At 47.9% G+C, this 14466-nt stretch overlaps 3 protein-coding genes across 4 annotated transcripts; all 3 read right to left on the reverse strand.

The window, feature by feature from the left end:
- Positions 1-7607: 7607 nt before the first annotated feature.
- On the reverse strand, positions 7608-9832 carry LOC120648874 (cytochrome b561 and DOMON domain-containing protein At5g47530-like). Its single transcript, XM_039925514.1, has 2 exons — positions 9397-9832; positions 7608-7882 (listed from the first exon to the last, which is right to left on the reverse strand). The coding sequence occupies exons 1-2, from the start codon at positions 9830-9832 to the stop codon at positions 7668-7670; spliced, it is 651 nt and encodes a 216-aa protein (XP_039781448.1). The 3' UTR covers positions 7608-7667.
- A 278-nt stretch (positions 9833-10110) lies between these two features.
- LOC120648875 (cytochrome b561 and DOMON domain-containing protein At4g12980-like) lies at positions 10111-11200 on the reverse strand. The gene has a single exon (XM_039925515.1). The coding sequence runs from the start codon at positions 11198-11200 to the stop codon at positions 10550-10552; it is 651 nt and encodes a 216-aa protein (XP_039781449.1). The 3' UTR covers positions 10111-10549.
- Positions 11201-11862: 662 nt separating this feature from the next.
- On the reverse strand, positions 11863-14465 carry LOC120647004 (chloroplastic import inner membrane translocase subunit TIM22-2-like). 2 transcript variants are annotated; one of them, XM_039923595.1, is made up of 5 exons: positions 14042-14465; positions 13550-13614; positions 13364-13449; positions 13237-13290; positions 11863-12345 (listed from the first exon to the last, which is right to left on the reverse strand). In XM_039923595.1, the coding sequence occupies exons 1-5, from the start codon at positions 14214-14216 to the stop codon at positions 12216-12218; spliced, it is 510 nt and encodes a 169-aa protein (XP_039779529.1). In that variant the 5' UTR covers positions 14217-14465; the 3' UTR covers positions 11863-12215. The 2 variants fall into 2 exon arrangements, with proteins under 2 accessions (XP_039779529.1, XP_039779528.1); XM_039923594.1 differs by having other exon boundaries at positions 13377-13449; positions 14042-14464.
- Between the last annotated feature and the right edge of the window lies 1 nt (position 14466).

Raw genomic sequence — 14466 nt, forward strand, 5'->3', positions numbered from 1 at the left:
GAAAGGTAAAACGTAAAGTGTGAAATTGATCACAAAAACTCATAATTTCACACCTAGTTTTCTAGTTGTTCCGGTCATAGAATCCCACCCTTACAATGACACAAAGCATAATCACATCCAAGGAGTATTTATATGATGAACAGCAGTGCCTCCAACAAATACAGTGTTCAGAAACACAAGCTTGGCCCTCTGATCCAGCAAGGCCGAATCCATGGTTCTCAGTTAGCCGGTCTGCTTTCCACCTTACATATACTCCCAACTGAAATACAGCAGGACATGTGCAAGTAAATGAGAACAAGAAGGAACAGTATTAAAGAAAAACAAAACTCTTTGATAATAGCTTCTATGAATCCAAGTTCATAGACATGCAAGATCAAGAAGATGCAAAATTAGACAAGGCAAGAAGTGACTGACACTCGCGCGAACCTGGTCAGGGAAGAAACAGTAGCACTCAAAATTTCGAAGGTGCACATATAAAAACTGAACCAAAAATTCAAAATTTTCATGGCATCAGCATTCAGTTGTGAGAATGCACAATGTCGTCCATAGAGTAGTACACACATAATTATAGCACAATAACAAGAAAAAAATGTGATAGCACCATTTGTATTGGCTTTAATATCACATCAATAGCTCTGCATATAAAGGTTATGATGTTGTCCAGATAGCAACCAATTCTAATCAAATGATACGAGGAACCCAAAATTCTGGGTTGACTGTGTAGAATTCTAAGCAAGAGCAGATGCAACACGCTACACCAGGAATCTGGCACAATTTCTGGTAAGTGATTTTTCCACAATAAACAAAATAATAGGCTACAGTGAATTAAATGGAAATCTTGGCTCCTCGGTGAGAAAGTTTCATGAGTATTTTGCATAGTGATAAAAGTCAAGGCATGATTCGCAAAGCAATTTAGGTGCCATAGAAAGTCCATGGGCAGCAGTACAGCCATCCACACCAACTACCTAGGGCAGTAGCCATCACCATATACTAACCCTTAATAGCTTGGTTATATGAAGAAATTTACTAGCGGCAAAGGATTGAACATACTAAGTAGATACCTATGATACACCTTTCTTTTAGATTACACGTATACCTTTTCTAACATATTTGATAGTTAAAATAAAACAACATGCAAAAAAAACTACAAATTGCATGGTATGAACAAGGCAGAAACCTGAGCTCTAGTTAGTACAACAGAAGACACTATCAATATACTCTGATAGAATCTGACAGAACCCTGATTGAAGTCCACCCTAACATTTTGCAAGTAGACTCTATCAGTTAGTACTGCATACCCTTGTCTAAAAGGACTGATCTCGCTTGTGGTAATGATATAACTCTAAAATGCATATTAAGCTCGGAATAAATTGTTGCTGTGTATATATATCAACCAGAATACCCAAATCAACAAATGATAATAGAATTTGTACAGAAATTTAAACATGTGCATATGCAGTATTACTCAGTGTATTATTAGTTGATCAAATAAAACCATCTCAATTCAAATCCTATTACAGAAAAATGGGTGGATTATGATAGATCAGTAAATTTTCTAACAAAGGAAATGCACGCTCTTATATTGAACTGAACCTCACGGTCCTGACATTCAGATGATCATATGGTAAATTACCAAAGCATTCATGTAAATCAATTGTCATCTCCTGTCACTGATCTGCATGCACCACATCAGCTCTCTTTTAACACTAAAGTTGATCTGATGCTCCTCCTAGTCCTACAAGGCATAGTCGGACGAGGTGCCAACAATCTCGACAACATCATAGGATTGACCTGATGAACTGGCAATGCCTCCATTAGCTGCAGAGTTTAACAGTGCAAACTGCTTGTGCCCAGATTTTAATTATTTTTCCTTTCGTCACCTGGCAGAACGTTGAACACCAAAGATCAGAGTAATCAGAGGTCCAAGGATGAAACGAAGACAGCGCTTCTGTGCTTGGTTCTTCCTATAGGGAAAGAAGAAAGAGCATAAAGTGGGGCTTGTCAGCATAAGGTTACCCATGCATGTACTGTAATGTCTAAACAAAATACATGATAAATACTTCTGCAGTGATGTTGCTGTAAGCATAGTCACACGACCCACCTCAATGGCCTGAGTTTAGCAGATTTTTCAGCTCATCAGCAATCACCCAATAGCAAAATTTGTATTGTTTTTGAAAAGTAGAAGAGACATGCTATTAGAATATGTAATTTGTAGGCATAAAGATACTATGACGGTACTACAAGAAAAAATTCTGAAGATCGAAATTGAACATGGCAAAATCAGTCGTTGAGGGAACAAATGGGGAACATGGAAAAGAATCACGCTACTACGAGAAAGCAACAATCTAGGGCCAACACTGCTCTAATACATTCACATATCATTGGTACTAACGCAGGGGATCAATCAAAATCAATAGATCGTACGGGAGAAGAATAGAGGGCACCTTGTGCTTGGGGGTGAAGAATAGAGGGCACCTTGTGCTTGGGGGTGAATTAGAGATCACTAATCTGAAGAAATCCATGGTGCAGGGGAGGGAGAGGAAGCTGCCTCTACCAATGAAGAATGCCGCAAATGCCCATCATATAATCTGCAAACTTGAAGAAAACATGATTATATGCCTAAGCGTGCATATAACTGAAAGCTGAATCTGTAAGATAAATTTTGGATTGAGCATTAGTGCAAGATAAATCGCTATCAAACTGAAATATATAAGCTACAGCAACTATTTATTCAATGGTTCAGTTTGATTTTTCAGCATGCAAATAAAGGGCTTCAACATCGTGGTTACTTGGACAGGATAAGTCATTCATCCTGTCCCATTCCTTGCTGTTGCCTATTAGCTTATTTGCAGTTATCTATGACTATGGAGTTTAGTTCAAGCAGCAGTTTATGAAAAAGCCAGCGCAGCGAACATATGGCCAGCGACAGGCAACAAATGCCATTATCGGTATTTACCATCATATGCTTAAAAAATTCTAGCGATTCTGCGTATTGTAATTATATGGTTCATGAACTATAATTTCAACCAGCAGTTCCAACGAGAGAAAAAGCTCTAGATCAGAATTCAGGTCACATGATGCAGACAAGGACAAATTACATCAGAATTGAGGAAAAAATACCAAGGGCAGCATATGTTCAATCTATCCATTCATACAACTGTGCAGGAGATGCAAGCGCCGTATCTGCAACTGTACAGGACATGTTCTTACCGTGGGAGTGCTGGTGCGGCGCTATCGAGCTGACACACTTCCTCTCATTGAAGGTGCGGTGCAGGCAGGTCAGTAATGGCTCCTCTCATCGCAGCAGATGGAAGAAAGGAGGGGGCGGCACCGGACGTGAGGAACCCTGACGGAAGGAGGATCTGGTCAGCGGGTCAGAGGAGGATCTCCTTGGGGTGACGGCGACGGGAGGATGGGCTCGCGGAACGGGGTCTGGATGAGGGAGCACCGTCGGAGGAGGGGTGTGGCGTCGACCCCGTCCCCACGCCGCCGTGGCCACCTCTGCCGGCGGGGGAGGAGGAGGGGGCGGGGAGACTGCGGGCGCCTGGTCATCCCACGCGTCCGCGGCGGCGGCGGCGGCGGCGGCGGTGCAAGATACGACCGCCAGGGTGGTGCGGACGGGAGCTGGGCGGTTGTGCGTGGCTCCGGCTCCTGCTGCTGCTTCCTCCCACCAATCGGATGTCTCCCGACGCGACGCCGACATCGGTAGCGCCGGCGGTGGGGCCGCCGCTGCCGGCGGGGGAGGAGGCGGGGAGGCTGCGGGCGCCTCGCCGTCTCGCGCGTCCGCGTCCGCGGCCGCAGGGGAGTGCAGACGCGAGCTGGGCAGTTTTTTTTTATGAGGGGAGCTGGGCAGTTGGGCGTGGGGACAGAGGTGGAGATGGTGGGGACGTCGCGAACCGGATGGAAAAACTAGAAGCGGCGATCGGGGACAAGCCGGATCGGGTGCCCGGGCTCACTCGGGTATGGAATGGCTTATTCCATACCTAGGTTATTCAATAAACCTACTATATATATATATATATATATATATATATATATATATATATATATATATATATATATATATATATATATATATATATATATATCGGAATGAGATGCTACGATGATATATTCACACCGTGCTTAGTGTTAGCTAGCTATCCTGTCATGTGGCAATGTTCAAAGCGGAGGCCCTGCTGTGTTTTCTAATGCTGGTTGATGCTTTTGTCCAGCCGTCCAGAGATGATGGAATGGAACCTTCGGCGCCGTGCCGACGGCTTTACAGACTACTGGGGTTGGTTGGGCAGTTCGTATTATATACTCCGTATACAATAACTCCGAGGAATGATGATGATGCTGCTTGGACGCGCGGTTAAGCAAAGCCGGCGGCGGTAAACGGGGTCAAGGCACCTTTCCCCTCGTTTCACCGCGGATCGATGAACTAAAATTATTTACCAAACAACACGTCCTGACCGTGCCAAGGGCCAAGGCGCGTGCGATGGGGTCCGTCGGCCGGGCAAGCATGGCGAGCACGCGCGCGCCGGGCAAGGCAAGGGGGGCCTTCTATACATCTTGTGGAAGGTAGATAAGTCATCTATTTTTAAAGCTCATTTAGCACAATTAACTACTGCAAATATGTTTAATATTTTAATAGAATTAAGTCAACATTTTTTTAAATAGGTTCAACATTTGACATCAAAATGTTGAAACTGTGAAGACAAGTTGTTGAAACTAGAATAACAAAATGTTGAAATGGTAAAATCGAAATGTTGAACTTCTTCTTCGCATCTACTTCTTCTCCGGCGAACGTCTTCCCCGGCGGGATTTTCTCCGGCGCGGCACTGGGCGGCGCAGCACCGGCGGCGGGGCCGAAGACGGCGGCGCATATGGCGCGGAGGCGCAAGGGACGGCGACGCATGTGGTGGCCCAGTGCGGCGCAGCACCGGCAGCGGCGCACGGCGCACAACAGCGTGGGGACGGCGGCGCGCGGCTGTCGGGGCAGCAGGACACGGCGGCGCGGCAACCGGCGGTGGGTGGCGGCGGGTGGTGGCGGGCAGGGGCATGGGGCGGCGGGCAGTGGGAGGGAGGAGGGAGGTGGGAATTAGGGTTTGAGTGGGATCCAAGGATTATAATTGGTTTGCACGAATTTCAAACACTGGAAGATCAGGAAGAAAAAAACTTCAGAAAGATATATAGGATCCAGCACGGGGACCCCGAGATCCGACACGGGGACATGGGCTTGGGCCTTGGGCTATGTGCCTAACGAGAGGGATGCGGAGCCGACCCAAGTCAAATTGGCTAGGCCCGGCTTGCCGCACCGTGATGTTCCCCGGCACTCCGGCGGCAGCACCAGTTCGTAGATGAAACAACCGCTGATGGCTCTCTGCAGTCACGGGCATCAGGTCCGTCCGCTCGCATCCTATGGCGACCAGCGCACATACCAGATCCTTTCCTCTGCGTACTGGGCTTCAGCCCAACACAGCACGGCCCAGACTCCAAAAAGAAAACAGCCGCTAGTAGTTTGGCGCGAATGCTCCTATTTTTGGCGCGGCGGCGTCTCTTTCTGGCGCGAGGGCGAGCCGTGAGGGCGGCAGTCACCTGCTGCGATCTCGTTTGCCATCGTGGAAGCAACAGGTGTGTTAATCTTCCTCCTCCTCCTATGTACTGACCCCTCCGTTCTTCTTGCATTTCATTTGATCGATCCATTAAATTTGTTGCCTAACTCTTCCCTGGTCCCTCGTTAGATTGTGTGTTCCTACAACAAAAAGAAATTTGCATACATGAGATGGAAGCAAATAGATGTGTACTGTCACGGTTGTTTATTTTCCCCATGAAATCAGATAGATCTTAGTTGTTTAAAGTACCACCAAATCATTTTGTTTCATTGTAGGGAGGGTTTGCTGCCGCAAGTTGGCATGGAGTTCAGTTCTGTGCAAGAGGCTGTATGTTTTGGGCTAGCTATGGAGGTCAAAAAGGATTTGAGGTTAGAAAAAGGTTCGCAAATAAAAGAAAGTCAGATGGGAAGATTAGGTCCTGCAGATATGTTTGTGCAAATGAGGGGCATAGAGGCATAGAAAGGAAGATAAAAGGGATCATCTAACAAAGTGTCCAAGAGCTAAAACTAGAACTGATTGTCAGGTTCGCATGGGTCTTATAATGGACCGGGAGAAGGAAACTTATAAAGTTGCTGATTTGATTTTGGAACACAATCACATGCTTCAGTTGCCACAAACCTTGCACTTGATGGTGTCTCAAAGAAAAATTTCAGAGTTACAAGGTTTTAAAATTGAAACAGCTGAGAACCCTTCATTTCAATATGCATTGCAGATGGACATAGAAGAACAAATAGCAAATATATTTTGGGTTGATGCTAAAATGCTCACTGACTATGCATATTTTGGTGATATTGTCAGTTTTGACACTATTTTGGAACAAACAAGGAAAGTAGACCTTTTGGTGTATTTGTTGGGTTCAATCAGTTTAGAGAAACAGTAGTTTTTGATGCCGTTCTCTTATATGATGAGACATTTGAGTTCTTCAAGTGGTTATTTGAGACCTTTTATCTCTCTCGCGGTTGAGTTATCTACAATCCCATCAGGCCATCATGGTTGTCGTCGTCCTTATTGTTTTGTGATATACTTATCCTGGCTTTCTCCTCGCGAGACTTTGAAAGCTTTTAAGTGTTCAAGGTTTGTATCTGAAACAGCAAAATTCAGAAAACCTTTTGTCATTGCACCCAAACTTGCGGGAAAGACCGAATGTTTGGTTGTTTAGGCTACTTCGATTAGAAAAGTGTGATGCCTTTTCAGGAGAGGACTTATGGTTAAGGTTTTTTTTTGTTGAGGGAAGCCTTATGGTTAAGTGACTGATAACATGTAACGAGTCCCTTTTGTGAATGCAGAGCAAGAAAGCCTGACGCCTGATGGGTTGGAAAGGTGAGTTTGATTGACAATATCGACATCCAGGCACAATCGTGAGATTCAGAAATCAGACAAGCCTCGAAGATGTGTTGTGTTCATTGAGGGCGGCTTCTTGTTCTGTACCGTTACCGATGCTGTTGCAGTTTCAATTCAGTCCCTGACTTTGTGCCTGGATTATGGTGATGCTGCTGCATGTACACCGTGCAACCACGTATAACAGCTAGTAGCCAATCAATACGACCTGATCATGTTTGGACAGTTGGCTGACTACATCGACACTGTGTCAACCTTTCGCAGTCGAAAATACTAGGTCAGAACATGCTGCGTTTGCAAGTTCTTCAGGTTATCTCAACCGCCCTAACCGTATAGTCACGGGTATGTCTGGAACGAACAAAAACATGGTGATGACTTAGTCTCGGCGTATCAGGCACAAATCTTCTGCTGTACAGATAGACCCCATTTTTTTCGCTCCTGCCACCATATTTCGTTTGTTTTTGCAGAAGTGCTACTTTTTTAATATTGTTGTTCCTTGTATGCTACAGGAGAGAGAAACTTTGCCAAGCAATCTTAATTTAGCACTTAATATCAACGACACATGAAGTGTCAAAAGAGATGAATGTATTCAACGCATCGAACTTGATATACCATGAATGGAAACATGCATACAGTATTGTGCAGTGCCTATTAACAAATTTAGAACTGGAATGTAAACAAGCGCCAGCAACAATAATTTTTTGACCCTAATGGACGGCTGATAGGGAATTTTTATCCCAGAAATTCCCTCAAGTTACGACGGTGCATCCTAGGTGCCCCCGTGCTCCGGCTGCCGGACAGGAAATCCAGCTTCTGGGCGCTCCGCAGGTTCGCCGGGGACGTCGGGTGCTGCGCGATCTGCCCGCCGCTGAGCGGCCCGGTCTGACACACCGTGTTCTGCACCGTGCTGTTCCCCGGCAGCGCTACCGTCTGAGGAACGTTGAGTACTCTATCATGCCTGTGATGAATGAATTGTCAACCGTGCGGTATGATCGTGCGCTTGGTCTTTGAATTGCAGGTACACGGGCGTTGAGTGTCGACGGAGAGTTGCCGTGGAGGAGCTCAGGCCGAGCGGCAGCTGTGGCGTCCACTCCTGGATCGAGGGCACAAGCGACGACGGAAGGTGGGTTTCTTGGTTTGCGCCAAAAAACAAGCAGGCGGACGGCGGTTGAAGACGCCAAGTCGTGGAGGCACGGGCGTCGGTCTCGGGACTGGCGGAGGCGACGGGCGTCAACGGCGTCTAGGGCCTCGCTGAGGGCGAGGAGGTGACGGGCGTCGGGCGGCGCCTAGGGCCGTCAGGAGGCCGAGCCGGGAACGGCGTCTAGGGCCACGGCGTGGAGGCGGGAATCTTCCCGCGCGTGGAGTTTTGGCGGTTTTCTCAAAACCGGCCATCTACCCGGGTTTCACGGAACTTACAAAACCGTGGACCAGATCTTCGTCAAGATGACGGCATCCTGAAGAAGACTTCGTTCCGAAGAAAGAAACTCAGCCGTCAGATGAGATCGTGTACAGGGGGATTCTACAGACCAACCGGTCTGACCGGTCCCTGGCACCGGTCTGACCGGTCTCGGCGGGTATAAATACCCCCAGCAGCCCGTGGCTGGTTGAGTCTCTTGAGTCTTTTCGAATTCTTTTCGTTTTTCCTTTTCCCTTCCCCTGCTCCAGGTTAGAGCCAAGGACTCCAACGCAAATGAGGGTTAGGGTTTAGCCAATCTCTCAAATTAGTGGGTAGAATGATGGGCGGATGGCTCTAGCCTTTGTATAGGTGAATTCCTCTGAGATTTATGAATGAAATCTGGTTAAGATTCACCCTTGTGTACTGAGTATTCGTTCTCCCCTTCCTCTTTTGCGTTTTGGACTTGATTTCTCCTCTTTTGGGATGTTTCGTGTTTAAAGGAATCAAGCCCGTGGATTCGTGTTTTGCCAAACTCGTTGTGACGATTCTGATCTATCTAGCCTAGTGCCAAAACCCCTAGAATCGCGAGTTCTCACGAATTGGAGATTTTGAGTTCTTGAGAAAACCCCAATCCTCTTTGATCTTCCCTTGATTTCTCACGATCTATTAATCTTTTGGGAGAGATCTATTGGGGATATGTTCACAGGACAGATGTGAAGGTATCCTCCAAGTTTCGTTGGATTTGGACTTCGTTTGCTCGAGATTTAACATTTGAAGCTTTATTTGCGGGTTGTCTGGGAGAAACCGGTCTGAAAACTTTCACTCCAGCCCGACCGGTCTGACCGGTCTGATCCAGTGAAACTGCTGTTTGGAGGGTTTCTCGCTATTGCTTCCGTTTTGCTTCCTAGGGCGTTTTTGCTTAGAGATAGCTAGTCCATAGTTACTCTCTCATCCTAGCTTCGAGGGTTTGTGGTGATTTTCGAGATATAGACCGACGGATCGATTTCGTGAGAAATTTTGATCGGCTCTCATTCACCCCTCTGGTTGGCAGTTTCGATCCCTCACCTTCGCGTAGATGGTACGTGCCGCCCGAGTACACGGCGGCCGGCCCGGCTGGCACGGCGAGCTTGAAGGTGTTGTTGCTGAGGCTGGGCGCCGTGCTCTCCAGGTAGGTCGTCAGGACGGGCACCGCGCCGTTCCCGTCCTGCGAGGCGATGAACACGCTGCTGCCGACCATGCTGCCGGGGCGCTGGGTGTTGATTCCCCACGCGACCCAGCCGCCGGCGCTCTGCGGCGCCCGGAACGCGACGTCGGCCGTGCCGTTCGCCGGGTGGTACGTCCAGTACAAGCTGGCGCCGAGCTCGGGCAGGGCGGTGCACCGCTGGAACGACCGCCCCGCGGGGAACTTGGCGGACGAGCAGTTGTCCTGCGCCGTCGCCGTGGCCGCGAAGAGCAGCGCGGCCGCGGCGAGGAGCCACACCGAATGGTTTTGTCTTGCCATTGGAACTGGAGAGCACGGAGCACCGGACACGTACGGATGCGCTCTTGTGCTGTTTCGATTGCGAGCTCCTCTGCACGGACGCGCCTCTTGGGGATCCCACCCGAAGCGAGAGTGCAAGCCTTGAGGTGTGGCCAGAAGCAGAGCTGCTGGTGCTTTTTGCTTCTTGGAGCTAGAGGTGGCCGTTGGGATTTCAGGCGAGGTTGTTTGGACATTTGACTAACTACTATGTCGACAGTGTCAAACTGCCAATATTTTACACTCGCATACCAAGTCAGAGCCTGAAATTCCTCATTCTACACACCAAAAAATTTCACCTCCACAGACGTGCCCTATGTACCATCCCTTTCTCCAACACCTGGAAACCTGGAACGAGCAAAACACGGTGACGAGCGACGACTTCGTCACTTCGTATAGTATCTGCGTTAAGCTTCCTCCAGGTGGCGCCTGCTGCCTGTACGGCTGTACAGATACACATTTGACATTGTTTCGGTGCCTGTACAAATTTCGACAAACTTATGATAGTTTCATCGCTTAGGAGTTAGGACGAGAAACCTTTATATATATGCACACAACACATTTTACACATTTAGCATTTGGTCCACATTGTCTACACAATCAGTTTGGGACTCAAACTTGGAAAAGTGTGAACAACTACTAGCAATAGGTAAAGTGGATTTGAATTTACTATTCAGTGATGTCGCTGAGATTTCAATTTCATCATCCCTGGAAATTCCTCAGGTTACGACGGTGCACTACGGAGTTGGAGGTCCCTGCGCTTCTGCCGCCGGACAGGAAATCCAGCCTCATGGTGCTCTGCAGGTTTGGCCCGGACATGGGGTGCGCGGCAATCTTCCCTCCGCTGAGCGGGCCGGCCTGCCACACCGTGTTCTGCACCGTGTCGTTCCCCGGGAGCGCCACCGTCACGTAGATCGTGTACGCGCCGCCCGCGTACTCGGCGGCGGGCGCGACGGGCACGTCGAACTTGAGGGTCCCGTTGGTCAGGCTGGGCGACGTGCTCTCGAGGACGGTCATCAGGACGGCCACGCCGCCGCTGGCGCCGGGGGAGGCGACGAACACGCTGCTGCCGACCATGCTGCCGGGGCGGTCGGTGTTGATGCCCCAGGCGACCCAGCCGCCGGCGCCCTGCGGCGCCTGGAACGCCAGGTCCGCGGTGCCGTTCGCTGGGTGGTACGTCCAGAACAGGGTGGCGCCGAGCACGGGCAGCTCCGTGCACCGCTGGAACGACCTCGCCGGCGCCTGGAACCTGGCGGCCGCGCAGCCCTGGGCTGCTGCCGCCGCGCCGGCCGCGGACAGCAGCATCAGCATGGCCCCGGAGAGGAGCCACACCGAGTGGTTTCGTGGCGCCATCGCAGGAGCAGAGAACACGTATGGCAGCAGTGACTCTAGTGAGGTTGTCAAAATACGAGTCGTGAATCGTGATGCTTGCGATATCAGCAGGGAAGAGAGGTGTGCTATATACATTTGGCAAAACTAAGTCGACATCGCAGCGTCTTGCCGTCTAATCTAGGCCAGTATCTAAAAAAAGTAGGCCAGTTTATTCGAGTTCTTGAGGTTCTTGTACGCTATGCAGCTATGCGTCGGAACCACCGCCGTGTCGCACCGTCCAGGGACTTCGGTCTCCTCTGCCGCGATTTTCTGAAGAACCTCCCATTTTTTACGTTTTAGCCGGTGTTGTCGTGCAGGATATTTCTTTTTTTGTAAATTTCCCAGTACATTCATACGCAATCACGCAAGTGGAACCTGCTGAATGCCAACTTCTCTGCGTTATCACCAGTGAGCAAAAACATGCATGGCAATATCGTGAACTGGCCCAAGGATGAAAGGATCGGTATGCAACGGTGTTGCTTATAGGGGAAAAAAAAGGAAACTCATCCGCATCTGGCATTCTTCCGATACACCTTGCCAGCAAACGCCATCCGGTTCAACCAAATTTGTAGTGCAAGGATGCAAATTAGATATGCATAACTTAGCCAGTTAACAATCTTACTGAAAACCGACACTTCACTGTATCAATGATGGCCAAACGGCTGAACATCGAGTCAAGTATTTATGATTTTAATAATGCCAGAACCAGCGGAATTCGCAACACGAACACATCAAGAAAACCTGTCCAGTTGCTCAAAGCAAAACTAGGTTTTAGGCACGTTCCACAGCTTGTCCAGAAGCAAAATTTACATATGCAGATATGCTAGGTCAACATAATAAAGAAATGAAAACTGAAGCTATCTTTCTTCAGCATGTCTCTCTCCCCTATCCTGTAGTCTAGTGCTTAGGCTTTACTAAGGCTTGGCAGCATGAGGCTAAAGCATCTGATGCATCCAGAATTGGTGGAAGCGTGAATGGGGGCAGTACACCTCCTTTATCATGCGCAACCGTCAATGCAGTTGTGCCAAGAGTGTGAGCCATTGCAGCCTGCTGCTTGTTGAGCCCCTCCATGATGCAAGAAAACGCTGCAAAGGTGGCACAGCTCTGAAGCAACGCTTGTGGTGCTCCTGATAAAACAAAAACAAACATGTAAGAGAACTATACACAAAAATCTCTAAAGAATCAAAGATAAGTAGTAGTCCTATGTTTATTCCTTTGGCAGCACATCACAAATACCATGATCCACCTTATACACTTGGCCAGATACTATCAGCACAGTGCTAAAAGGTAATGTAAATATAGCCGTTGATTATATTACTAAGGCATAATGACATAAAGCAACAAAATATGCAGTGTAAACTAAAAAGAAAAGCGAATAACAATGTTTTTAGCAATATCAGAACACAAAATGAGATTGAGCACTATGTGCAACTGAACAATGTATAGATACCAGAAAACAAGTTGAGAATCCATTAGCAGCAATGGATTTTCTGATATAACTTGTGCTAAGTCATTAGCCAGCACAAAATGATGCATTGAAGATTCAGCTTTATGTTGAATGTAAAAATAATGCAGCCATTAATTCATGGGGCAAGGTTCATAAACCCTTTCTCACAAATTTTCCCAGTGTCTAACCCTTGAAATAGATGACTGCGGACTAATTTTAAAAACTAACTGCACCTAAGCACAACCAAGAAACATTTCAAATTCATTCTCCAAATGGTATATAATTCTAACCATACATGAGACTCTCAAAACTTCATGTAACACATAAATTTGCCCTCATAAGAAATTGTACGAAATGACTGCTGTTCTATTACAATTTACAAGGAACACAGGAACCTAATGACAAGGAGAACTAAGCACAGCAACAAGATTACCACACAAACACGATTGCAGCACTCAAACCCCCCCAAAAATGAGAACCATGTAGCAATATGACATTTCTGAAACAGTTAACTGAACTAAGATGTGTCAACAGCATACATAACTAGTAAAAAAGGGTTAAATGTAAATACCTGGGAAGCTCAAAGCAATGCCAGTGCAACAACCAGCTATACCAGCATTGACAACTGCCAACAGAACATGTCAGTTCATGTCACACATTCAATTCCAGATATATTAACAAACAGATTGCCAGCTAACATGGTATACATACTGTCATCTTTCCCACGCAGCCTTCTCAGCAAGCACACAACCAAACTCTGGACCCCAGATAGAACTGCAAAAGTCTGATCAAAGATATTTCTGTTATGAGCAGCTGTCCAGGAAAACACATAGCAATATTGTTATCAAAGAAAATATTTACATTAAACATCACAGTCAACTAACCTTAGCAGAGGACCCAGCATTGCTGAATGAACCCTTGAAACCTTTCTTAGTGATCAGGCCTTGTCCTGAGCAAGGAATCCAACGTGCAACATAAGAACTTTATCTCAGGGAAACAGCCACACGTGTGGCAGAATATAAACTTAGCAATTTTGATGGCACTCTTGGCAACTAGAGTGATAAGGCCCTCACCGACCAAACAGAATAAAGATCTAAGTTTCAAATTGCAAGTGGTCATGGGATTTCCATGAGACGTGCAATTACAACCGAAAACGGTGCTACCAAGGATGACTGAAACAACTAATTTATTGGGTGTCGAGAATAAGCAATTCGTCTGTGGAAGGAATTGGGCAAATATTAGAAGGGGAAAAAGGCTTATATCCTTCGCGTGCCCTAGGAACCAAAATTCTACAAAACCATAACTATCCTAACGACCCCTGGAAAAATCAAAAGGGCAGTAGGGGAAAACAAGGGAATCGGAAATCGTGGAAGTACCATATCCGACGATGGATCCGACGAAGGCGCCGCCGGCGAAGTCCCCAGCGGAGCGGAGGAGGCAGACGACGGGAGCTGCGGCTAGGGGCGGCGGAGTCGCGCCACCGCTCGCAGGGTTGGAGGCCTCGCCGCCGAGCTCTTCGCCGTCCGACTCGGTCTCGCGCTTCGCCGCCATCTTCTCCTCTCCGCCCTGAAACCCCTGAAGCCCTCCTCGGCTCCTCCCCCACCTGCCGTCTCGTTATCGTGTTCCGTTTTGCTCAGGCGGACAGGCCTAAGGGTTTGTACCCAAGTGGAGTGCTCACTGAGGAAGACGGATTCTGCGCCTGGGCCCCGCATCACACCCCATTATCTGGGCCGGCCTGCTTGACGACTACGGGAATACGGGCTACGAGCCCAAGTGCCAAAACCAAACGGGCCGTGTTTGT

The sequence above is a fragment of the Panicum virgatum genome, chromosome 9K (assembly GCF_016808335.1).
Source record: "Panicum virgatum strain AP13 chromosome 9K, P.virgatum_v5, whole genome shotgun sequence".
Classification (NCBI taxonomy): domain Eukaryota; kingdom Viridiplantae; phylum Streptophyta; class Magnoliopsida; order Poales; family Poaceae; genus Panicum; species Panicum virgatum.

Excerpts from the sequence above, each read along its gene's own strand:
- LOC120648874 (XM_039925514.1), bottom strand. The coding sequence starts at position 9,832 with ATGGCAAGACAAAACCATTCGGTGTGGCTCCTCGCCGCGGCCGCGCTG. Across the intron at positions 7,883-9,396 it reads CACGTACCATCTACGCGAAG|TACTCAACGTTCCTCAGACG; the intron begins GTGAGGGATCGA and ends GGCATGATAGAG.
- LOC120648875 (XM_039925515.1), bottom strand. The coding sequence starts at position 11,200 with ATGGCGCCACGAAACCACTCGGTGTGGCTCCTCTCCGGGGCCATGCTG.
- LOC120647004 (XM_039923594.1), bottom strand. The coding sequence starts at position 14,216 with ATGGCGGCGAAGCGCGAGACCGAGTCGGACGGCGAAGAGCTCGGCGGC. Across the intron at positions 13,615-14,041 it reads CGGATCCATCGTCGGATATG|GACAAGGCCTGATCACTAAG; the intron begins GTACTTCCACGA and ends TTCCTTGCTCAG. Across the intron at positions 13,291-13,376 it reads GCTGCGTGGGAAAGATGACA|TTGTCAATGCTGGTATAGCT; the intron begins GTATGTATACCA and ends TTCTGTTGGCAG.